This window comes from Miniopterus natalensis, chromosome X (genome assembly GCF_054644295.1).
Source record: "Miniopterus natalensis isolate mMinNat1 chromosome X, mMinNat1.hap1, whole genome shotgun sequence".
Lineage (NCBI taxonomy): Eukaryota > Metazoa > Chordata > Mammalia > Chiroptera > Miniopteridae > Miniopterus > Miniopterus natalensis.
In genome coordinates, this window is record NC_142103.1 from 25,503,972 (window position 1) to 25,530,569 (window position 26,598).

The 26,598-nt window shown below is 39.8% G+C and overlaps 1 protein-coding gene across 3 annotated transcripts in view; it reads left to right on the forward strand.

Moving 5' to 3' along the window:
* Nucleotides 1–10,097: 10,097 nt before the first annotated feature.
* MORC4 (MORC family CW-type zinc finger 4) overlaps nucleotides 10,098–26,598 on the forward strand; it is a 60,142-nt gene continuing 43,641 nt past the window's right edge. The window contains exons 1-5 of one of the 3 annotated variants that reach the window (XM_087813508.1): nucleotides 10,098–10,221; nucleotides 10,340–10,412; nucleotides 16,103–16,235; nucleotides 21,287–21,504; nucleotides 22,228–22,375. In XM_087813508.1, coding sequence (XP_087669634.1) covers nucleotides 10,120–10,221; nucleotides 10,340–10,412; nucleotides 16,103–16,235; nucleotides 21,287–21,504; nucleotides 22,228–22,375 — 674 coding nt within the window. In that variant the 5' untranslated portion in view covers nucleotides 10,098–10,119. The remainder of the gene's footprint in view (nucleotides 10,222–10,339; nucleotides 10,413–16,102; nucleotides 16,236–21,286; nucleotides 21,505–22,227; nucleotides 22,376–26,598) is intronic. The other 2 variants (XM_087813507.1, XM_087813509.1) reach the window with 2 other exon arrangements.

Genomic DNA, 26,598 nt, shown 5'->3' on the forward strand with positions numbered 1-26,598 from the left:
TGATAGTAAGAGCAGAGTGGTGGGTTGGTGGAAGCTAGAAGGGATCCTAGAGCTCATCTTCATCGCTCGTCTGAAAGATGAGAAAACTGGGGCCAGGAGAGGGCAAGAATCTTGCTGAAAGGATTCAGCGGGGCTCTGCCCAGCTCCCCCATCCCCTTTAGTGCTGAAGCCCTCATTTCCCCATCTGTAGGGAGTATTGGTGATGGACAGTGTACTGAGGCCCTCACCAGGAAAGGCCTTTCACTGAAGAAAGCCACCATGCTCAAGGTTATGCATTCATCCCAGGGGCCTGGTTAGTGCAGGGGCATAAAGCTCTGACCTCTTCACCACAACTTAAGAGAACTCTGAGGGGCCACACTGGTTTCAGAGTTCTCTGCGGGAGCTTTTGTTATAGCTGCATCGCAGTTCAACTTCCTTCTCTGCCAGGTCCTGCTTTCTTCATGTCCCTCAGGTGTTGATCTTAGGAGTTCTCTTCAAGAATCTTCCTGCTCACTAAGCTCTGCTTCACACTGTTTCCCTGGGAACGTGGCTTGTGACACTTCCCCTAGGTCACAGGCTGATTCAGTAGAGTCAGGACAGGAATCCATTTCTTTTTTTTTCTTTTTTTTTTTCTTTTTTTCTTTTTTTAAAATATATCTTTATTGATTTCAGAGAGAGGAAGGGAGGGGGAGAGAGAGAGATAGAAACATCAATGATGAGAGAGTCATTGATTGGCTGCAGCCCGCAACCCGGGCATGTGCCCTGACCGGGAACCGAACCCCGATCGCCTGGATCCTAGGTCGACGCTCAACCGCTGAGCCACACCCGGCCAGGCAGGAATCCATTTCTTATGACTCACGATCTTGCTACCACACCTGGCTGACCTCTCACAGTGATTCCTCTTAAGCTGTCTGTCTATCACATCCATCTGGGAACTTGGAAAAATTGCCTTAGAGACTGAATCAAAAGATGCTAAGAGAAATCCCCCTCTTCATCTGGGGAGCACCCTGAATGGTAATGAGTATATGTGTGTTGAACAATTCCAGCTTCCTGTTACAGGAAGAAATGTCAGGTGCCTCTGTGGCTCCTCCCAGCTCCTCCCAGCTCCTCCATTTGCCTGGGTCAGTGGCTAGAGGAGCTCAGCCTGGACCAGCTGAAATGAAAGAGATCATATAGATAGCTCAAGGCTTGGGATCCAAGGAAGTGTATCAGAATGAGTCTGGCCTGCTCCAGGACAGAGAGAGGATCCCTAGGGATTCTAAGAGACACCCCTCCCCCAGCACACACATACACTCTCTCTCTCACACACACACACACACACACACACACACACACACACACTGAAGCACTTCCCTGGTCTTCATCTTGCAGTAAGACCCAGGGTTTCACAACTGGCATCCATGCTGTGCTCACGAACAGGCTCTCCTCACTGGGGTCCTCCCTCATAGCATGCCATCTGCTGCTGCTGCCCTGTTTGGTGGTGAAGTACATGGAAACTTGTGTTATGGCCTTTTTACTGTGGAGCCACAGTGATGGCATTTGTATGCAGTCATTCACTGCTTTTGTTTATTGGTGTGCAGCGGCTGCAAGGCTTGGAGAAGGCCAAACCTTAGACTTTCAGCAGCTCCCTTGGCCCCTCAGGATTGCTTCTCTGTCTTGGGGAGCTGGAGAAGGGTGGGGGGGCCTCTGACCCTAGATTCCAATCAGGAGGCCAAATACTTGGGAAGAAACAAAGCTTTTGTTTATACACCAAGTCCCTCAAGTAGTAAACACGCCAATACTTGTGCAGCATTCCAGTTCCCCAAAGTGCGTGAGACAGATGGACCACACACCTTAGAAGAAGGCAGTAAATGGGCAGTTTTAGAAGTTCCAAGTTTTGAGACAAATAAGAAAAAAGGAAAACAAGGCTCTCAAAATGTGCTGTGCTGAGAGGAAGAAATGGCTGTGGGTCACTCCACTAGGAAGACTTTGGATGTTCATCTCAGACATAAGGGTTCTGGTTAAAACATCACCAGAATGGGCATCTATTTATTTTCCTTCACATCTATTTGTCCCCTAGGAATGCCATGTTCTATTTACCTTTCCATAATTGCAATTCCGGCTCCTCTGGCTTCTCCTCCAACCTTGTCACTCCTTATGACAATTGCACCCATCTGACTTTTTTGTTTTTAAATATATCTTTATTGATTTCAGAGAGAGGAAGGGAGAGAGAGAGAAAGATAAAAACATCAATGAGAGAGTTGTCATTGATAGGCTGCCTCCTACATGCCCCGTACTGGGGATCGAGCCCACAACTCAGCCATGTGCCCCAAGCGGAATCCAGTCTCAATCTACTGGATCCTAGATCGATCGATGCTCAACTGCTGAGCCATGCCCCTCAGCCATGCTCCTGACTTTTGATGGTTATACTCAGCCATAGATTCTCTATCTTTTCAGAAGGCTACCATCCCCACTGCTGTCATGAGTCTAGTTCTGTAACAACCATTTCCATTGTCAGGCCTAACCTGCAGAGGAGAGCCACTGCTGTATTTCTTAGTGGTGCTGGTGTGCCTCTTACCAGCTTGTTTCTCATCCTTGGTAAATGGTGTATCCTGTCCCTTTCTGTTTGAGTTTTCCAGTTTTGTTAGTATATCCACTCTAGTATGATCAGTTCTGAATCTTTTCATTCCCTTTTCCACTACTGCCACAGCAATGCTGGCATTTCAACCTCACTTAGTGTGCATCATCACTTTTTCTATACTACTAGGCACCATCCTAGTAATGAGTTTCTACTATCTCTTGTGGTCATTGCCAGGGTGTTAAATCTTATATTCCAGAAGAGTGTTTGCACATTGATAAAGTCCCCTTTATCCAATCTTATAGTCCAGCTCCCTTGGTCAAGCACTTTCAGAATCCAATTTCAAGTGAATTCTTGAAGTTCCTGCCAATCCATGCTGGCTCAGTCTTGCAACTCCTTGGGGTATAGTAATTTTCCTCTCTTATCAGGCTTAGCATGTTAATACTATGCCTTAACCCTTGTTGTGGGCCCACTGACCAGTAGGGGAAGTGAGTGCACATATTTTCTTATAGAGGAAAAGCTCTGCATCATATCCAAGCAAGAAGGGGGGGGGGGTGTATTAGTAAGGAAGTTGGGCCAATTCTTCAGGCTCAGAGGATTCAGGGAAATCTGAGGAATCAAGATTTTGGTGGCATCAATCTAGATATCCCCAAACCATGTGTGAACGTCCTATTCTTTCCCAGGAAGCATCCTGATTTTGGCATAGCAAACCTGTCTCCATTGGTTGTTTAATCTTTGTTGGAGTTCAATAAACACCAAATTCTATGGTGGGCAGTTAGAGAGACATGAGCAGAGCAAGGACTACAGGCTAGGTACAGAAGGTCATCAGGGTGGAAAGCCTCAGGTGCATAGCAATGGACAATTGTAGGGTGGGACCTTGTCCCCAGGGTGGCCTTTCCTCCCCTAGCATGTCTCTGGCTTCGTGGTTTGGACCCCCTGGCCTCTCCTCCTTAGAGATAACATCTAGGCCTCAGTTGTAATTCAGCTCCAGGCTCAGAAAAGCAACAAAACCAGTCATGGCTGACCTCAGGACCAGCTGCTACCAATCAGTGGCGACCACAACCCTGAAAAGACACACCTAGAAAACTGCTGAATATTCTATTGAGATCTTCCCCTGGGACCTCCCCTAAAATCTCCACCCTTAAAACTGTTATGACAGAGGACCCAGTACACTCTCCCTCCTGGGAGGAGCATGCCCATCCCATCCCTTCCCCTTCCCCTTCCCCTTCCCCTTCCCCTTCCCCTTCCCCTTCCCCTTCCCCTTCCCCTTCCCCTTCCCTCTTTCTCATTCTCCATCTCCTCTCACCCCCAGGCATGTTACCATTAGCTCCCTCACTCCCAAGCTCCAGGGGCCCTTCCTTTACCTCTATAACTTGTTTCCTAAGGCCATTTCTTCTAGGAATTACTTCATCTACCTCTGTGATTTACCAATAAATGTTCCTGTACAGTTTGGGTCTTGGTTCTGAATTCTTTCCTAGCCAGAGCTCAAGTACCTAGGTTGCTGAACCCCAGGTCCCATCTGACCCCACCAGTCTAACACCTGGTGCTGTTCCCACCACCTACAACAATTCTATTTATTTTATAGCCACTCTTTCCCCCATATTTCTCAAACACTTAATACATCACACCAGTTCTCTGCCCCCTTCTACCAGTATACCATCCTAATTCACCACCTGGTGAACATCTTAACAATAATAGGACTGCCATCTTGTGGCAGGGCACTATCTGTGCTCCACCTACACTCTGTGATGTGGTCCTCATTGTCAATTACGAGGTGAGTAATCTAGCTCCTAAATCCCATCTAAGTGACGGATTTCTTAAATAACTCTCAGTTTCAAGTGTCATAATTTGAGTTCCCCAGGAAGCTGACTCCAAGATAGAATGTAGTGGACAGAATGCTTATTAAGAGGTGTCTATCAGATTAACACCTGTGGAAGAAAGCAGGCATAGGCAGAGGAGGAAGTCGAGCTGCAAAGCGGGTCCAACAGTAACCTCAGTCAACCCCACAGAAAGATCTGGAGTGACCCTTCAGAATTGTCCTAAGTTGGACTGAGTCAAGCCTTTATACCCCTTCTTTGCTAGTCCCTGTGGGCTGCCCCAGAAAAATTTGTGACCTTGAGTGAGGCAACTCCCTGTACCTGAGGCAATCCCTGAAGGGCTAACAGCTGAAGGCAACTTGCCAACAGTTCTCTCAGCAGCTCAGCAAAAAAGTTCTTTATTGAAATTGGAGATGGGCTGGCACATCATAGTATCCACTACATGCACCAACTCTTTAAAAATTTTCTATTAAAAGTAAAGAATTAAGCATTTATGCTATCCTTCCAATATAAATTGTATTTCAGAGTAATCATATAGCTATGGTTGATGAGACTAAATTCTAACAGAAGAATCCAGTTAATAAATTACAAGAAATTATGGGATTAAACTATCATTGTTTTGCAACCCCAATAAATATTTTTCAAACCTCTCTGAGCCTTAGTGGTAAGCTGTGAGTAATATCTAGGCAGTTTACATAGCTGGCTCATAATCTCACAGGGCTACTGGCTCATGGGGACATTTCACAGCAGGAGTGATGATGATGGCTCACCTCGAGCACAGTGCTGGGTCCCTGCCAGGCAAGCACATCCTGTGCAGCATCTTTAGACCCTGCAGCACCCATATGAATCCTCTCTTCCAAGTTCAGGGAAACAAACAAACAAACAAACAAAAATGACCATCAACTGATGAAAATATAAAGTAAAAGGTTGATGGGGAACTTTATGCAGTAACACCTTGTTTTATTGTGCTTTACTTTATTCACAGATATTGCATTATTTTACAATTTGAAGATTGTGGCAACCCTGCCTCAAGCAAGTCTATTGCTGCCATTTTTCCAACAGCATTTGCTCACTTCATATCCCTGTGTCATATTTTGGTAATTCTCACAATATTTCAAACTTTTTAATTATATTTATTATGTTATATATAATCAGTGATATTTGATGTTACTATTGTAATTGTTTTGGGGCACCACAAACCACACCTGTATAAGATGGAGAACTTACTTAAATGTTGTGTGTGTTCTGATTGCTCCACCAACTGCCTGCTCTCTTCCTCTTCAACAGTTTCACTATTCCGTGAGATAAAATAATATTGAAATTAGGCCAATTAGTAACCCTATGATGACCTCTAAGTAGTCAAGTAAAAAAAAGAGTTGCATGCCTCTCACTCTAAATCAAAAGCTAGAAATGATTAAGCTCAGTGAGGAAGGCATGTTGAAAGTCAAGATAGGCCAAAAGCTAGGCCTCTTGCACCGAACAGTTAGTCCTCTTGAGAATGCAAAGGAAATGTTCTTGAAGGAAATTGAAAGTGTTACTCCTGTGAACACATGAATAATAAGAAAGTGAAACAGCCTTATTTCTGTTATGGAGAAAGTGTTAGAAGATCAAACCAGCCACATTATTCTTTTAAACCAAAGCTTAATCCAGAGCAAAGCCCTAACTCTCTTCAATTTTATGAAGCCTGAGAGAGGCGCGGAAGCTGCAGAAGAAGTTTAAAGCTAGCAGATGTTGGTTCATGAAATTTAAGGAATGAAGCCTTGTCCATAACATAAAAGTGCAGGGTGAAGTATCAAGTGCTGATGTAGAAGCTCCAGCAAGTTATCTAGAGGATGTAGATAAGATAATTAATGAAGGTGGCTGCATTGTGTTAAGGGCTAATGAAGCTGGTGGCTTTAAGTTGAAGCCAATGCTCATTTACCGTTCCAAAAATCCTAGGGCCCTTTAGAATGATTCTAAATCTACTCTGTCTGTGCTCTATAAATGGAACAACAAAACCTGGATGACAGCACGTTTGTTTACAACATGGCTTATTGAATATTTTAAGCTCACTGTTGAGATCTGTTTAGGAAAATAAGACATCTTTCAAAAATATTACTGCTCATTGACAATGCACCTCATCACCCAAGAGCTCTGATGGAGATGTACAATGAGAATAATGTTGTTTTCATTCCTACTAACACAACATCCATTCTGCAGCCCATGGATGAAGGAGTAAATTCAACTTTCAAGTTTTATTGTTTAATACATTTTATAAGGCTATAGCTGCCATAGATGGTTATTCCTCTGGTGGATCTGGGCAAAGTAAAATAAAAGCCTTCTGTTGAAGAACTCAATAAACTGATGAACAGAATAGATTCAATTACATGGAAGCATATATCAGACTGACAAATGTCAGAGGGATGGAGGAGGGTGGGTGGGTGGAGGGGAAGAGCATAACCAAAGAATTTATATGCATATATGCACAACCCAAGGACATGGATAATGGTGGGGAGAGGGACTGGGGAGGGGGATGGGACGGGGTGGAATGGGTCATTGGGGAGAAAAAGGGACATCTGTAATATTTTAAACAAAAATAAAATTAAGAAAAAAAAACAACCTTCTGTAGAGGATTCATCATTCTAGATGCCATAAGAACATCGGTGACTAATGGGAGAAGAGGTCAAAATATCAATATTAACTGGAATTTGAAAGAAGTTGATTCCAGCCCTCACGGATGACTTTGAGGAGTTCAAGACTTCAGTGGAGGAAGTAACTATAGATGTTGTGGAAATAGCAAGAAAACTAGAATTAGAAGTGGAGCCTTGAAGATATGACTAAATTGCTTCAACCTCAGGATAAACTTTAACAGATGAGGAGTTGCTTCTTATGAATGAGCAAAGATAGTGGTTTCTTGAGATGGACTCTACTCCTGTTGAAGATGCTGTGAACGTCATAGAAATGATGGCATAGGATTTAGAATATTACATAAATTTATTTGACAAAGCAGAGGCTTTGAGAGGATTAACTCCAAATTTGAAAGAAGTTCTACTGTGGATAGAATGCTATCAAAGAGCATCTAATGCTACAGAGAAATCATTCCTGAAAGGAAGAGTCAATTGATGAGGCAAACTTCATTATTGTTTTATTTTAAGAAATTGCCACAGCCACCCCAACCTTCAGCAACTACTACCCTAATCAGTCAGTAGCCATCAATGTCCAGGGAAGACCCTTCACCAGTAAAAAGATTATGAGTTAGATTATTAAGGGACAGATGATGGTTAGCATATTTTAGCAGTAAAGTATTTTTAAATTAAGGCATGTACATTGTGGTTTTGGACATAATGTTATTGCATACTTAATAGGCTACATACAGTATAGTGTAAATATAACTTTTATATGCACTGGGAAACCAATAAATTCACATGACTCGCTTTATGGTAATATTCACTTTATTGGGGTTGTCTGAAACTGAACGCAAAATATCTCTGAGGTATCCCTATGGTGGAACATTCAGGCTCCCTCCACTGGAACTAACTGATCAATCTGAACATCACTAAGTATTGAGCAGTATATACTTCATAATGCAATGCAATAGGAAGTATACAACACTATCTATGAGCATTCCTGCTTAAAAAGAATTGTACTGAAATCTAGTGAAGACTTTAGAGCCAATTTGTGATTTATAGTTAAGTTATGCTTACTCCTCTAACAAGAAGAGCAAGCTAAGTGACAACAAAAAGACACAAACAGACAAATGAGAATGTAGGCATTCAACATTACAAGTGACTTGATTTCTTCAACAACTTAATAGCATGGAAAAAAAAGAAAGAGACTGTTTTAGATTAAAGTAGATTGCAGACACATAACCAAGTGAAATGCGTGCATCTTGTTTGGATCTAGATTTAAACAAACTAAATGCAAAAAAATATTTTTGAGATAATTGAGGAAATCAGAATATGGACTGGATAGTAGAGGATAGCAAATAATTGGTATTTTGTTTAGTGTGAAAGTGGCGATGTGGTTATGTCTTTAAGAAAATTGCATGTTTTCAGAGGACACTGAAGTGTAGAGGGTAAAATGACATGATATTTGAGATTTGCTCTAAAATGTTTACAGAAATAAAAAAGAAAATAATATATAAAGCAGGTATGGTAAAGTCTTGATAAATTTTTGAATCTGAGTATTCAGTATTTGGGGATCTGTTATATCATTCTCTGTAATTTTATGTATTAAAAAAATTAAAGATAGATATACAAAAAGAAATTCAAAAGGCCCAAGAAGGAGGTGATGATGCTGAAAGGATGTAAACATGTACTTACAGAAAAGATGAAAATATATAATAAACATGTTAGAAGATATTCAGCTTTACTGGTGGTTGGAGAAATGCAAATTAAAACAATAAGGAGACACTATTTTTTATTCAAAACATTGGCAAAAAAAAAAAAGATTGGTCAGATCAGATTAGGACTATCTAGTTCTGACCATTTCTGGGAGGGCAAATCACCTCCCACTATTTATTAAGTATACTATTAAATATTCTTTAAGAGTAAACATGATATTAGACACAGCAATATTCTGTAGAAATAACAGTATCAGAAATTAATAATCTGTACATGAGGTTGTTTGAAACAGTATTTTTTGTATTATCAAAAAAAAGTTGCAAACAACCTGAATTATCATAGAGGAATGGTCAAATTATGGTTCATCAATACCAGGGAACGTTATATAGTTTTAAAAATTAAAATTTTTTTCTATGATCAAACAATATATGTTTAATAGTATAAAGTTTAGAAAGTACTAATAAGAAAAAAAGGAAAAAATTCATAATTCCAGATGTGGAGAGATCATCTTGGAATATATCCTTGTGTTTCTCAGGGTGTGTGTGCGTGTGTACGCATGCATATGTATGTATACTTGTTTTTCCAATACTTGTTTTTCAAATAAAAAAAGGTATCACATTACACAGTATGTTGTAACCTCTTGTTTCCTTCATTCCCTCATGAATATTTTCCACATCAATATTCACTCTGTAACTTAACCAATCCCTATGTTAGGGTACTTAAGTGCATTCCAATTTCTCCTTTTATAAACAGTCTACCCCCAGGCCTGCAAAGCTTTGAAGATGATTTGCCAATAGTCTTCTAGAAAGTTCTGGGTGCTTGGGGGGACGTTTGAGCCAGAGTAGTCGGAATGTTTTCCCATTGCGAAAGTCTGCTATCTCCCCAGATAGCAGCACAACTGTGGTCTTTAGAACTTCTAAGACTTGTCTTATCCTGCCCGTTAGTCATGCAGCCTGAGACTCTGTTCCAGAAATCCTTACACGCTCTCCCTCTCCTCGCCTCATTCCCGCCCCTCCCCCCGTCCCCCGCCCCCCGCCCCCCGCTTCCCTGCCCCCGCCCCCCGCCCCCGTCCCCCTCCCCCCGCGCTTTCCCGCTTGGCGGCCTGGCCTATGGCAAACGCCAAGAATTAATTAGGGGCGGGGATCAAGGAGAGGCTGTCAGGAGGTCGCCATATTTCTGTACGGCCCGGAGGACTACAGGCAGTCGGTGGGTCTGGAGAGGTGCTAACAGGGCGGGGCCACCGCTCAGCTCTGCCCGCCTCACCCCTCCCGCCCCGGACAGGTGGCTGGAGCGCGCCCCGCCCCCGCCAGCTGCGGGTGGGAGCGAGAGAGGGCCGGCCCGGGACAGCCGCGGCCAGCTGCGAGTGCGAGTGAGTGAGCTCCAGCCCGGGACGGCCGGGCAAGTAGTCTGGAGGCAGCAACCGAGTATCGTGGCGGCCAAAAAAATGCTCCTGTACCGAGGGGCCCCCGTGGGCCCTGGCGCGCCGGGCAGCGGGCTGGCCCGGCCAGGCAGCAGCCCGCAGGCATTTGGGATCCGCCTGAGCACGGTAGGTCTGGGACCCGAGGGGGCGGACGCGTGCGCGGGCCCCGGGGCTGTGGGGGGCGCGCGGGGAGGGCCCGGCGGGCCGAGGCCTCACGCGGGACGGGACCTTCTCTCGCCCCCAGATGAGCCCCCGCTATCTACAGAGCAACTCCAGCAGCCACACGCGACCCTTCAGTGCCATCGCGGAGCTGCTAGGTGAGTGGTGAGGGCGGGCCTGGCCCCGATCGCCCAAGGCAGTGGTGCCAACGTGGTGCCGTGGACGCAAGAGGAATGTGAGGAGCCGCGCGGGGCGGGCCGGGGCTGGGGTGGGGGCGTCGGGACTGGCCCCCGCTCCACAAGCGGTGGAGGAGGAGGGCTCTCTAACCAGGGACGAGTTTCCGCGAATAAAGCTGAGGAAACAAGGTGTTTCCAATGAGTTAGGACTCCTATGTGGGTTTTCTCTCTGGCTCGTGATGTTCCAGGCATTTTAGGATAGCTTAGTAAATAATAGAAAGGAGATGGGGCCCTAAGGCAGCTGGGCTCCACAGGGACTGACTACGGCCGGCCGAAAGGCGCTGAGCTAGCACAGAGGCATTGTAGTGCACCCAGTAGGATCATAAGGAAAGGTCTGGAAAACGGAGTTCTTTAACTTTGGGGACCAAAGAATCTGGGAATGATGGGACATTTCTTAAGAGATGACACGAGTGCATTTGGCTCCCTGCTACTGCTGAGGGCTAGGTCCATGGTCCACGAGCGCCCTCACACCGCTGGAATGAATACTGAGCACTTAACCTCCCCTTCCACCAATGTTTGCTTTTAAAGCATTTTCAGTTCATCCCTTGAAGCCAACCAAGTACACCAGCTTTTGCAGCAGTGTGCTAAATACTGTGTGGAAAGCAAAGAAGAAAACCATTCCTGGACAAGATGCAGCAGCATACAAAGCACATTATAAATGTTTCAAAAACTTAAAGGAGGGAGAAATATTTATGGGGCAAGGTAGCACAGAACTAAATCTTGAAAATGGTTTCAGAGCTCCCCAAGTGAACCCCAATTCCTACTTAAGCAAAAGCTGTGACCATGCAGTGTGAGCTGTCTTGGGCAAGAAGTCAGTGGGCAGCAGGAGAGTTATTTGGAAGGGTGACAGGGAACTTTGATGATGAGTTTGACCATAAAACAGAATGCTTACAATATGTATGACTGTCCATTAGAAGGTGCTGGGGAAAAAGTGGCATTGACATATTTTGAATCCTAGAGAACAGGGACTATATCTTTAAAGTTTTGTACCATGCCTAAGTGAAACTCTGCACAGTGGAATGAGGTCTATGTGCATGTAACTTAATAAAAGAAAAAAAGAGAGGGAAAAGTGACAATTTACTTAGTGGGGAATAGGAGACAAATGTACTTTTCGATCAGCTAAGCTCACAGTGACACTGTGCAAAACCATATGTGTCTACTGTGTACTGAACTTTATGGATGATCTTTAATTCTTTGTAAGTATGATTTTTGTCTTAAGCATTAACCTAAGCCTGGCCTAAGCAGTCCCATATGAATACAAGTTTTTATGAGTATTTTATATATACACACACATGCATGCCTACATATATATGTGTATGTGTGTGTGTATATATATACAAACATATATTTTAAATCCAAATCACAACTATTTGTGGTCATATTAATAATAGGGAAAAGGGAGAACAAAGTGTTAACTGGTAATCCAAAACTTTCAGTGTAGGTTTTCCTTCAACAGTTTTCTCCTCTACTTGTGCATTAATTTTCTAGTGAATCATTCATTTGATAAATATTTATTGAGTACTCACTGTGGGCAAGGCCACCATGGTAGGTACAAAAATTCACTCTTCTAGTAAGAAAGATAAAATATGTACAGAAGGTTTATGCTTTGTATAACAACAAAATGAAAAGTGATATATCAGTAAAGATATACACATTCAAGTGCTGTGGGGGTTTAGAGGAGAGAGGGATGACTTCCAGCCTACCAGGAAGAGGAGGGTTAGGGAAAGCTTTGTAGACGTGATATTTGAGCTGAGATTTGAAGGATTGGGACATGTGGATATGGGTGTGGGGAGGGGAGGGCATTCCAGGCAAAAGTAACAACTGCATGAACAAAGGCATAAAGAATACTGAGTAGTTGAGTTTAATTAGAGCATGAAGTTCACAAATAGTCAAAACCCTAGGTCCTTAGGGAGTTTATAAAGAGCTTTCACAAATACATTTTTAATTTTACCCTTTGATGTAAATGGTATTATTATTATTCTCATCCCACAGATGAGGATACAGAGGCTCAGAGCATTTAATTTACATTTCCAAGGTTGCATATCTAGTAAGTGGCAGATCCAGGACTCAAACACAGGTCTTTTTGACTCCAAGTACCAAGTAAAGAATGAAGTTAAAAAGGCCCACTGGGACCAGGATGTGATGGGAGGCTTGGATATTTGGCCTTTTTAGTCTGAAGTTTTCTGAGCAAGGGAATGTCGTGGTCAGAGCTGTGCTTCAGGAAAGTTAATCTTGCAGCAGTGTATAAGGTGGATTGGAGAAGAGAGAGACTTGGCTTTAAAAGACTGGTGAGGAGGTTATCACAATAACCCAGATGAGAGGGAATAAATTCTGTAAACTAAGAAAGTGACAATGGGAATAGAGATAGCAGAATATGAGAGAGCCTAAGGATGTGTATAGGGTAAGAGAGAGGGAGGGATAAAAATGACTTTTGAATATCAAACTTGTGGTCATTTGAATGCTGACACTGTGTGTGTTTGTGTGTGTGTGTGTGTGTGTGTAGAACAGAGGAAGAATAGCTTGTGTCAGAAGATGATGACCTTAATTTTAGACTAAAATACTTTTAGATACTTGGAGGATGTCTCTAGGGCAACAGCTTGATCCTGGTGAACTTGCAGGCCATCCTTCTGGGACAGGAGAGGATGGGAGACTTGTGAGGCACTACCTGAAAGCCATCTCCTGAGAGGAGATAAATGGTAATGGAAGGAGATTTGACTTGCAGTGGTGAACACACAATATAATATGCAGATGATGTATTATATACCTGAAATTGTACACCTGAAAGCTATATAATTTTATTAACCAATGTCACCCAATAAAATCAATTTAAAAGCCATCTCCCCACTCCCCAGCCTGTCTCTCCAGGGAGGCTGTCATGGGACAATTTTTCATTAATGCCTTCCCAGTTCTGATGAGGAATGAGGCTTCAGTTACAATACTTTTTTTTTTTTTTTTTTAGAAGATCAGGGATCAGATGGACCAGGTTAGGGAATGAGATAGCTTGCCTGCAATCTGGTTTTTCATGCTCTTGCCTAAGTGGTGGGTGAGGAGAGGTAGAGATAGAGTCCTCCAACTAAGGGTTGCATGGGCTAGGTTAGAAGAGATAAGACTCCTTGGTATCTGGTAGCACATGCGATTGTGTGGGCCAGGTTAGGGGATAAAGACATCTCAGGATCTGCTAGTGCAGCCCTTGCCTAAGTAGTGGATAAGGGGAGAACAGTAGGAATTCTCTCATTGTCCTACCTGTTCATAAGGCTGGATGGGCTGGGCCATGGGAGAAAATAGATTCCCTGGGATCTGGTAGTATAAATTTTTGGAAGGTTAAGCAACAAGAGGTAGGGTTGAAATCAACCACCAGATTGGTGCTTTTATTACAAATTCATTTGTTGAGGCTGATCTTGTTATTATTATAATTTCATTTGTTAAGGCTAAATGAAAGGCCACTTAAAACCGAAAGTAAGTGCAAAGCTGAATTTACTGCTGTGACTGCCTCACTGATTTCTTCCCTGCGGCTCCAACTGACCCTGGCCTCTTGCATACCCCCTCCCCCCTGTGCTCTACCAGCTTCCAGCCAAGGAGATAAAATATCTAGCTGCTCCTGGCAACTACCTTGTAACTCCTGAAGTGCCTGTGTTAAAAACTCTTTGGTATGTTCCTGTAAAGAAGCATGCAGTAAAGTTTGGGCAAAATTTGCACTAAAGAGGAAAAAAGTAAAAGTGATTTTATGAGAGGCCTGCAAGCTGATTCATTGAATACACTGCTATATGAATAAGGAATTGGAATTGATATACATTACATTTTTGAACTGTGAATGTTTGTTTACAAAATGTTAGAAAAAATTTCTCTACGTGCAAAATTTTCAAAGTAGACGTGATATCCTGTTGGTTGACAAATTAAAGGTATCATTCTCGATGGCCCTGGCTTTCTGCCAGCAGGAGTGACTGATAGGTCTTAAAACAATTCAAGGCCTGCTTGCCAAGTAGTTTCTTGAAACAATGTGGACAGCTTCAGAATGCTGGATTCTTCTATCAGTTAAAGAAAAAATCGGCTGCCTCTTTTACAAAGTAAAACTTGTATTTCTGATAAAGCCGCTTTTGCATGTCAAACTTATAATTCCTGCCAAAAGTTGGCCCACTTGATCTGCAACATGACACAGAGTTTTGGGCCCACCTAGTCCTTAAAGATTGACTCCATCAGACCTCTTAACCCCCTTCTAGGACTATTGGTGATGCCTTAACTACTGTTACGACTTTTTCAGGTTACAATCACTGACAGTTTTATCACTGATTCTGGCAACATCATTGTGGCCCTTGAAATTCATCTGTGTCTTATTTTATATGATGGACATTCCGCACATCCCACACATCCAAGTGGTTATAACCAATATTGTTAATTGCATTGTAAAAATTGATATTTTTTTATATATGTAATACTTCTCTTGTAAGTCATGTTCCCAGTGGAGGAATGCCAAATTTGAACAGTGGTAGTGGGGCCAGTATACAGCCAGCCCCCCACTGGATCTCTCAGCCGAGCCACATGGTATCAGTAAAGCAGTATAGGATGCCAGGGAAAGGGAAAAGGGTGGAAGGGAAGGTCTCAGTCTTGATTAAAGAGCTAGTAGAGACAGGAGTGCTTAAGAAACCTATCCATCATATTGCACAAACTGCCCTCCCACTTGGTCCAGTGAATCCTAATGAGACAGTTGCACTACATGTGTCAGTGACTGACTATTACGTAAACTGGCACCTGTGGCAAAAAGATATGGCCACTAAACAAAAGCACTTCGGTGTTTTGGACATGATGCATATGTTAGAATATGGCTATATTTGAAGTCTTTGGAGTCTTAAATAATTAACCTATTATGAAGACCTAACTCAGGAGGAATTGTGAAACTTTCTCTCTATATTTTTTTCTACTTTAACTCTTTGTTCTCCATTTAATGAGGGTTGGACAGCCTCACCTTTAAGACTATTACATAGTACCTAAGCAGAAGCACTTTCTCCCTAAGCAAGCTTGTTACCATCACTGGGATCTAGGCAGTCAATTAATGTTTTCATTTTAACTTCTAACTCTTTCAACACCTCTTAGGCTATAAACAGGGATGGTGATGATATCTATGTTCTTTAACAGAGGAGTGGATGTAAAAAAGTAGAAAATAAAATTTTCACAAGTAAACTGTATTGTGTATAATATGCATCTATTTGTACCAAAATTGTGATTTAGCTCTTCTCCATAGCCACCCTTTACTGTGTATGTTCATGAGCAGTGGCTAAAAGACAAGAAGTAATAAGACGAAAACAGAGCATAATGCTTTGTATATAGGAAGAGTTATTTTTCCCACAGACCCCGAAGATTGAAGGAAAAAAAGAGATCACAGATCAGACTTTATATGAAAAAAAAAAAAAAATCAGCTTATACCCCCGTCTGCTATCATATCTATTGTTTTCTATAATATAGTATGTGCACTACCATTAATGCTTCCTGCTCACCTTCTGGGACATCCACATGAAAGGAATAAAGGACATTTTCAATGTTTTAGGGGCACTGAATTAGAGATTTTAATAGAATATTAGAAAAAGAGATCTAATATCTCAGATTTCTACCTTTTACAGATAACGCTGTAGATCCAGATGTATCTGCCAGGACGGTCTTTATAGATGTTGAGGAGGTCAAGAATAAATCTTGTTTGACCTTTACTGATGATGGATGTGGAATGACACCCCATAAATTACACCGAATGCTCAGGTAAAATGTCTTCATTCTTTGTCTCTTGTCTTGAGTTCATGAACTATAGTTAAGACTTGATGATATTCTTTAATATTTTACTTTCCCTTTATTCATTCAACAAATATTTATTAAGCATATATTATGTGCCAGGGCACTAGTTATGAAATAGACACTGGTTTTGCCCTCACAGAGCATACTGTCTAGCTGACAATTCATATAGTTAAGCAATAATTATAATTTAAAAAATGATAAGTATAATGATAAGAAAGTATAGGATGCCATGGGACAAGTCAGCAGGGGAACACAATCTGATCTAGGAGGTCAGGAAAAGTGCCATAGGTGAAGTGATAGTTAAACTGAGATCTAAGTGTGAGTAGTCGAATTTAACAAGGTAAAGGAACAGGGGGAAAGGGATAAGAGTTCAGGCAAAGAGAAGAGCAAATGTAACGACATGGAGGCCATCACTGGTCTGGGACCTTCTCCAATTTATATTAACCTAAATTACTCTTAAATCAGAAGTATTGGAATTGGGATGATCTTTGGACTAAAATTATGAATGTAACTGGACATAATCAAGCCCCATGAAAGATAAATAGAAGGCATTTATACACATAATCTTTGAAGGTTTTGCAATAGAATTTCAAAATCAGGAAATTCTCTTTTCTAGCTGCTGAAGCTGGTGATACAGATTTCTATTGCCACTCCCAGTTCAGCTAATTACTTGAAAAGGTTTGTAGTTGAGAATGTAAGTTTGTACTTGATTATCTTCACTTATCACTCAGTGAAAGATGAGTATTTTCTTAATTCCTTCCTTCTCTCTTCCTTTTTTAGCAGATGAGGTTCATTACTCTCCACGTGGGTTCCTGAACTCGTGTGTGAAGCATGAGTAACAATGGAGGGGTTCTATGGAGGGGAAGGGGCTTCAAACTATAGAACTGGAAAACATTCATTTAGTTGTAGTTCTCTTTGAAGGTATTCTAATTCTGTAACCCTGTTTGTAGGGAAATCCTGTTGATCCATGAAAGAAAATAAATGAAACTTGGGCATAACTAATTATAAATTTGGTTATGTTTTACCACTTGGCAGTCTGTGTACCTTGTGTCTCATACCCTCATAAAAAATGTTTGAGGAAAGTGTCTAGAAGTGACATAAGAAAGTGGCCAGTATGTTGGTAAAGTTATGGAGCTGGCCCTATCTTTTAACTTATAGCATCACTTTTGTCTGCTAAAGTTAATATTTTATATTAAGATAAATACAATTTTAGGTGGGAATGAAACCAAAATATTTGTATGTCTAATTCTGTATGTAGTAGTTTTTTTCCTAAATCACTTATCTTCTTACTGACTCTTCACCACACCTTATTCCAGTGACGAAGTTGTTAAATACTGAGCCCAGATCTTACCGCTTTACATTTCATCTGTGGAAACTACATCTGTGAAAGTTGGTGGTTATAGTTACAAGGCAGGAGGAAGAAGGAGGATGGTTTTAAAATAATTGCAACAATTTTTGTTCGAGATTCATTAAATAAATTTTTACTGAACATCTATGTAAAAGTCACTAGAGATAAAGTGGTGAGCCAGACAGACATGATCCTTGCTCTCAAGGGACTGACAGTTTAACAAGAACTATAGAAAAGTATAGATTACAAGTAATACTACTAAATAGGCTATCCCTCCTAGTGATAACTGCTATGAAGGAAGAGTACAGTTTCTGTGAGAGCATTTAACGGAGGGATCTGCTCTAATCTATGGAATCCAAAATGGCTACCCTGAAGAAATGGCATTTGAGTTGAAATATGAAGGGTGTGTATCATTCATTTAAAATTTCATTTCTTTCGTGAGGAACAAAACAGACGTAAACAGGCAGAAACTTCTTTTGCCCTAGCATTTTTTGACATTATCATGCCAAATATGTTTCCCACCAATTTGGGCTGGGAAATTGTTCCTTATATTTAAAAATTAATTTTAAATAATTTTTAATGTGTCCTGGATTATATATGGTATATGTGCTAGATTTTATTTCTGATCATATCTTAAAACAAACTTGAATCTGTTAGAAGGTCCCATTTATTTAGAAGAGATCATTTACCCGATCCTAACTTGTAGCCAAGGATTCCACTTACCACAATTTCTCTTTTAAATAATTGAACCTTAGAGGTAGCTTTGAAAATTATTATTAGGTATATTAATTTTTCTTATATTGGTTTGGGCACATATTGCTTTTATATTTAGAAAAAATAATAGAGGTAGATATGCAAAATTATTAAGCCTGCAAAAATTCTATTTGATCTATAACATTTCTTATAATCCTATCCACATTTTCCAGTTCTTTGTGCTAATCTTTCTATTTTCAGGCTAGTAAAATAGTTATGTAATTGCAGCAACAGTTTTTCCCATAAATACACAATCCCATGAAAATCAAATTAAATAGGAAAAGCCTATCAAATTTCTTTAAGGTCCACAATTCTCTTTAGCTTCTTCAGTTAGTGTGTGAACCAGCTAGTCTATATATTCAGCTGCCTTTTTCAGCAAGGTGGAAAACCTGTTCTTTCAGAGGTCAAGGATTAAAAGCAGCAACAGATCCATGGATTGAAGATATTTGCTACCTCTGCCTAGAAGTGCATTTCCCAGTAGGTCATTTCTAAAACAACAGCAAGAGAATAGCAGTGTGCTTAGTCTTTCATTCTTTTATATTGCATATTACATCACCAATATATCTAGGAAACAGCAGTGCCCACCCTTGTATGTGCATGGATTTGCTAAGGTTTGTTTCATTGGTCAGAATCCCAATTTAAATTCTCCTCTCTAGATTCTAGAATCTTGACATTTTGATAAATTCAGGAACAAGCTGCTGTCTTCCTGAATAACACTCAAAGAGCTGGTATCCAAGCCCCCTTAGTGTATAAATACTGTTGTCTCTTACACAAGAGGATAGAGTGGGACTTAGTGAAGAGAAACCACGTATCTAAGCCAAGCTATCTCTGTGGAAAATGAGTGAGCTACACTGAACTATACAAAATTCATTCCTACAACTCTATCACTTATTGTGAGGGCTTTTATATTAGGTAGTAATTTGATTGGTATCTGGCATCTATTCTGCAATTTTCAGTTAAATAGAATACCTAACATGGGACTGTTAAGCAGAATAAAAGAATACATGGGAAGAATTAAGTGGAACATAACAATATCCAGAGTTCCAGATTCTCTCTTCTCATTATTCTTGTCCTTTTCCATTTCTCGTTCTAGCCCTGCCCAACTTCTTACTTTCTCAAAATATTGAGAACAATAGTTCAGTAATTTGGTCTTCTCAAGCCAAGTAACACAATCAAGGTTTATATTCACAAAGGGGAAAAGAGATGATAGAAAGCTAGGAAATTAAGAAAGTAATATAGTCTCTCTATTTTCACTACTTTCTCTTGACCACCTAATTGAAGCTTTTGTAGCATTAGAGGTTTAAGTTCAGATAACCATATAGATTCATTTCATGTAGTAGGTTACTATTTATGAAGAGCCGTGACTTTTATATATGATATTAGATCTGAAGTAGAGCTAGAGGATAGCACATGACAATTCTCAGAGTGACTTCTAGAGTTAGTTTAAAATTCAAGTTTGAGTAGTACTTTATAATATATTGTGCATGAAGTATATAACTTAATCCTCATAATGACCACATCTTTTCTAGCCAGTTTTTTTTTCATAAAGAATAGGAATGTCTTAATTTTACCAACTATTATATGTTTATTTCCTGGAATACTAAGGCCCATAGACAGCAGAAACACAACACTCTTTTGGCATTTTCAAAGGAGCTACTGTCCTAGAAATTACTTTTCTCTGTAGTTATATTTATTTGTAGGGTGCACAAAGCTCTTGTAAATTGTCTACTCTAGAAAGACTTAATAGTATTATTGTATAACACTTTGAAATAGAAAATTGAAAGGTGGTATTCCTTCTTAGGGAATAAACACAAGCAACAGCCTCAGGAAGTAGAAACCAGGCAACTCAACCTTGCTCAAAAGTATAAGAGCCATGGCCATGCTGCTCAGACATGGCATATAGAGTGTCTATTTTATTCATGTTAGAGAAGCATCTAATCTGTAATATATGAAATCTTTCCTTGGACTGTAAACCACAAGGGCAAGAATCATGTCTCTTTAATTAACAGTTTTATCTCCAATATTTAGCACAATGTATGGCACATAATAGGTAATTAGTAAATATTTATTGAATGAATGGTAGTGTACAACATTGTAAACTTAGTCAATCTGGAGAGAAACAGCCCTTAAATTAGTTTTATTTGTAGTGAGGGAAGATATATGAGGAAGGTAATAATCATTTTCTAGATTTCATATGTTTAACTTTTTTGGTTTCTATTATTTTGTTGCATGTTTGAATGGAGAATATATGAAAGGGAAAAGATATGACTCCCAGATTAAACTGATCATAAGGGGCTACAGAGATTGTTGAGGTGACTCAGTGAAATGCCCTTAATAGAACAAGAGAGACTTTATACTGCAGCTGTTTGCTGATATTCAGAGGCAGAACTACCTATTTTTATCCCTTGGCCACATTCCAATGAACTGTCCCAGCAGATGAAGCGGAGGGTAAGAATTGGAAGGGTTATCTTTTGGGTGGAGAGTTGAAATTGTTAAGATATATAACCTTTGACTTTCAGATTTCTAGAAGGTGCTGTAACTAGGTTAAGGGATGTCTAGTCTGGTACTTCTGACCACTTCCACTATCTGGTACTTTTGTTACCCCTCTATACAGTGTACTCTGTGATAACCACCCTTTTTACCCTACCCTAACCTTACTATTAGCAATCAGAGCCATTTTCTCTAGACTAAAAGGCAGCTACCCATGACCTTTTACAGCTATCTTTGTTAGTGAAAAGAGGCTGCCTTTACATTTAACTTAATAGTTTCCCCTGAAATATCAAAAGGAAAAAAAAGAATGACATTTTACAAGTGTTATTCATTTGTAACCTAAACATTCTGCCTGTCACCCATCTTACGATGCTTTTTATCTTTTTGGTTTCTTTTTTCTGATTTCTTTTTTCTTGTGTAATTACAGCTTTGGCTTTACAGATAAAGTAATAAAGAAGAGCCAGTGTCCCATCGGGGTCTTTGGTAATGGTTTCAAGTCAGGCTCCATGCGGCTAGGAAAGGACGCTCTTGTCTTCACCAAGAATGGGGGTACTCTCACTGTTGGACTCCTATCACAGACCTACCTGGAATATGTCCAGGCCCAGGCAGTTATTGTACCAATTGTTCCATTCAACCAGCAAAACAATATCCTTTTGGGAAATGGAGAATGTTGGTTAAAAATTAGTCTAATCTGATATTTTGATAGAAATTTCTTTCTTCAGGTCAAATCCAGCTATCAATTCAACTGTCCTAAATTTAACTTGAATTTCCCCTTATTAAATGCTTTTTAAAAGTAAGTAGGCCTTTCACAGAAGCCTAGAAATGCTTTTGTTGTATGGAAAATTTCACTGTTATTTGATCTCTATCTCTCCTACACCACCATTACCTTGGTAAAGTTCCCCCTCTCTTTATTTTTCCCCTAAGGGTAGCTACATTTGTATTATACTCCTAGAAACATTCTATTCATCAGCTTATCTGATGGCAGAATCGCTCATTTTCCCATTCCTGGACAAGCTATTATTTCTGTTAGATACCAGGTCATCTTGACCCAAGCAGTACAGCAGTAAAGTTTGAACTCATGACTTCCAAAGGGTCTAAAAATTCAGCCTTTGATTTATTTTGTAAATATAGAACTGTGTTTATTTACATTATATTCTTGAAGCTATATTCTGCAGGGGTAACTGATTTTTGTGTTCATCTCTACAACCTTTATTCATTTTGCCTTTTCTTTTCTTCTGTAGCATTAATGTCCATGCTTTATGTCTCTATGTCTATATTTTGTCTAAACATGCAACTCAAAGGCAGATCTTCCTAACTAACAGTATCCTCTTAAAATACTAATTTTTCTTTGACTGCATTTGGTTTTACAAAAAATGATTATTACTGAGGATTCCTTGCCCAGCCTAGAAGCCATCTTGAACTATTCAATTTTCAACAGCGAAAATGATCTGCTGTCCCAGTTTGATGCCATCCCAGGCAAAAAAGGCACTCGTGTTCTCATTTGGAACATCCGCAGGTATAGTATACCAAGGGTGATAGATTCTAATAAGCAAAGGTAGTATGATGAAGTACATCCTAACAAATTTCAAGAGAAGCAGAGTAGATAAATTTTGATAGATATTTGTATCTTATTGCATACTTTTTCTTAACGTTTTTTTACAACCACAGTTCTGTTAGAGAAAGTGGTTCTTATTAGTAAAATGGGGAACTTGATAATATAGACATGCATATCCTGAGGCTATTGCCACAAATAATCAAGACAGTTCAATGTTATTCTAAAATATTTAGAATCCATTATAAATATCTATTTTATATTCATGGACACTGTTTTGAGACAGGTAAATGAAAGTTATATAACTTATTTGACAATGAAAAAGAGACATTAACAAGCATTTTCCTTAAGATCGGGAACAAGACAGGGATGTATGTCTTCACCATGCTTATTCAACATACTCCTGGAACTCCTAGCCACAGCAATCAGACATCCAAATAAAAGGCATCCAAATTGGAAAGGAAGAAGTAAAACTATCCTTACTTGCAGATTATATGACACTGTATATAGAAAGAACCCTAAAGATTCCACCAAAAAACTACTAGAACTGATAAGTGAATTCAGTAAAGTAGCAGGATACAAAATAAATATCCAGAAATCAATTACATTTTTATACACCATTAATGAACTATAAGAAAGGGAAACTAAGAAAACAATCCCATTTACAACTACTTCAGAAGAATAAAATACCTAGGAATAAATTTAACCAAGGAGGTAAAAAGACTTGTACTCAGAAAATTATAAGACTCTGAAGAAAGAAATGGAAGAAGATAGAAATAAGTGGAAGCGTATATCATGTTAATGGATTGGAAGAATTAACATCATTAAATGTCCATAATACCCAGAGAAATTTTTTAGATTCAACAAAATTCTTATTAAAATACCAATGACATATTTCACAGATCTAGAACAAATATTCCAAAAGTGTATATGGAACCACAAAAGACCCTGAATATCCACAGCAGTCTTGAGAAAGAAGAACAAATTTGGAGGAATCATGCTACCTGATATCAAACTATACTACAAGGCTATAATAATCAAAACAACATGATGCTAGCATAAAAACAGACATATAGATCAATGGAACAAAAAAGAGAGCCCAGAAATAAACCCACATCTTTATAGTCAACTAATATTTGACAAAGGAGGCAAAACTTACAATGGTGTAAAGATAGTCTATTCAATAAATAGTGTTGGGAAAATTGTACAGATATGAAAAAAAAAAAAATGAAACTAGACCACTTTTTTATACCATACACAAGAATAAACTCGCCCTAACCAGTTTTGCCCAGTGGTTAGAGCATTGGCCTGAGGACTGAAGGGTCCCAGGTTCGATTCTGGCTAGAGCATTGGCCTGAGGACTGAAGGGTCCTGGGTTCGATTCTGGCAAGGGCACATACCTTGGTTTCAGGCTCAATCCCTAGCCCCAGTCGGGGTACATTTGGGAGGCAACCAATCAATGTGTCTCTCACATCGATGTTTCTCTCTCCCTCCCTCCCTCTCTCTTCCTCCCACTCTCTCTGAAAAGCAATGGAAAAGATATCCTCAAGTGAGGATTAAAAAAAAAAGAATAAACGCAAAATGAATAAAAGACTTAAATGTAAATTGTGAAACCATAAAAATCCTAGAAGAAAGCATAGGCAGTAAAATCTCAAACATTTCTTGTAGCAATATTTTTTCTGTTATCTCCTCAGGAAAGGGAAACAAGAAAAAATAAACAAATGTGACTACATCAAACTAAAGTTTTTGCACAGCAAAGGAAACCATCAACAAAATGAAAAGAGAACCCACTGAAAGAGAACATATACATCTGATAAGGGGTTAATATCCAAAATTTATGAAGAACTTATAAAACTCAACACCAAAAAAATAAACAATCCAATTAAAAAATGGGCACAGGAACCTGAATAGACACTTTTCCAAAGAGAACATACAGATGACCAATAGACATATGAAAAGATGCTCAGTGTTACTAATCATCAGAGAAATGCAAATTAAAACCACAATGAGATATAACCTCACACCTGTCAGAATGGTTATCACCAATAAATCATCAAACCACAAGTGTTCTCGAGGATGTGGTGAAAAGGGAACCCTCGTGGATTGTTGGTGGGAATGCAGACTGATGCAGCCACAGTGAAAAGCAATATGAAGTTACCTCAAAAAATTAAAAATGGAACTGCTTTATGACCCAGCGATTCCACTCTTGGGATTTTATCCCAAGAAATCCAACACACCAAATGGAAAGAATATATTCACTCCTATGTTCATGGCATCCCAATTTACAATAGCCAGGATTTGGAAGCAGCCCAAGTGCCCATCAGTAGATGAGTAGATTAAAAAGCTGTGGGACATTTACACCATGGAATACTGCTCAGCCGTAAAAAGAAGGAAATCTTATCCTTTGTGACAGCATGGATGGACCTGGAGAGCATTATGCTAAGTTAAATAAGCCAGTCAGAGAAAGACAAGTACCATATGATTTCACTCATATGTGGAATCTAATGAACAAAATGAACTAACAAGCAAAATAGAGACAAACTCATGGATAGGGAGCACGCTGACAGCTGTCCGGCGGTGAGGGTGGTTGGGAAGCTGGTTTGGGGGATGAAGAGATTGAGCAAAAAAGAGAAAAAGAGAGAAAACTCATGGACATGGACAACAGTGTGGTGATTGCTAGAGGAGGGGGGAGTTGGAGGAGGGTATAGGGGGGATAAATGGTGCTGGACACACAATACAGTGTATAGATGATGTGTTGTATAATTGTGCACCTGATACCTGTATAATTTTGTTAACCAGTGTAATCCAATAAATTCAGTAAAAAGGGAAAAAAAGATAAAGAGACATTAGGGTAACAAAGTACAACACACTCTTTAAAAATAAGGACCTCATTCCCGGCCGGCATGGCTCAGCAGTTGAGCATCAACCCATGATCCAGGAAGTTGAGGTTCGATTCCCAGTCAGGGCACATGCCCGAGTTGTGGTCTCAATCCCCAGAGGGGGATGTGCAGGAGGCAGCTGATCAATGACTCTCTCATCATTGATGTTTCTATTTCTCTCCCTCTCCCTTCCTCTCTCTGAAATCAATAAAGATATATTAAAAAAATAATAATAAAGACCTCTGCATTAGTGCTTTAGAGAAGCTGAATTAGAAGTAGAAAAAACTTTGAAACAGATAAATTTGAACTCTAATGAGGCTGGCTTCAGGTTATGTGTTGAGAGTTAATAAAACAATCTAGAAATACTCTAGAATATATCATTTGTTTAATCTAGTTATGTCAAATGGAATACATTTAACAGTGTCCACTAAAACCTAAAAATCTTTATTATAAAATAGAGATGTTATTTTTATGTTTAATAGAACAAAGTATGAAGTATGTTTATTCCTTTTCTCCTAAATTCAGGTATTTCACCTCCTTCCTTTTTTTAAAATATATTTTTATTGATTTCAGAGAGAGGAAGGGAGAGGGAGAGAGAGAAACATCAGTGATGAGAGAGTCATTGATCAGCTGCCTCCTGCACGCCCCCTACTAGGGATTGAGCCCATAACCCAGGCATGTGCCCTGACTGGGAATCAAACCCAGATCTCCTGGATCAAAGGTCGATGCTCAACCACTAAGCCAAGCCGGCCCGGCTTCACCTTCTTTCTTAGCTGGATTAAATTTATTTAAAACTATGCTGCCCTGGCCAGGTAGCTCAGTTGTTAGAGCATCATCATACACCAAGGCTGCGAGTTCTATCCCCACTCAGGGCACATACAAGAAGCAACCAATGAATGCATAAATAAGTGGAACAACAAATTGATGTTTTTCTCTCTCCATCTCCCCTCCTCTCTCTCTCTAAAATCAATAAATAGAAAATAAATTTAAAAACATGCTGGTTTATATAGAAAGTACTTTCAACTAAAAAGAAAAAAGTAAGGATGTTTTCACACATTGGTAAATTACATCTTCCTTTGTCCTACTGGGGAAACCTCAAATAATATAATTTATATTATAAAGGATCATTTTCCTGAGGTATTTCCAGTGATTTAAACACATTAAGCAGACTTTTTTCTTTGTACATCGTTTCTCAATTATATAGTAGTAGGTGTTATGTAAATACAGGATTCCATGGTCACATAACTTCAGGAAAAGCTGGCTTGAAGTTTACCATGCTGATTTATTGCAGGACATCTCAGAGGCTTT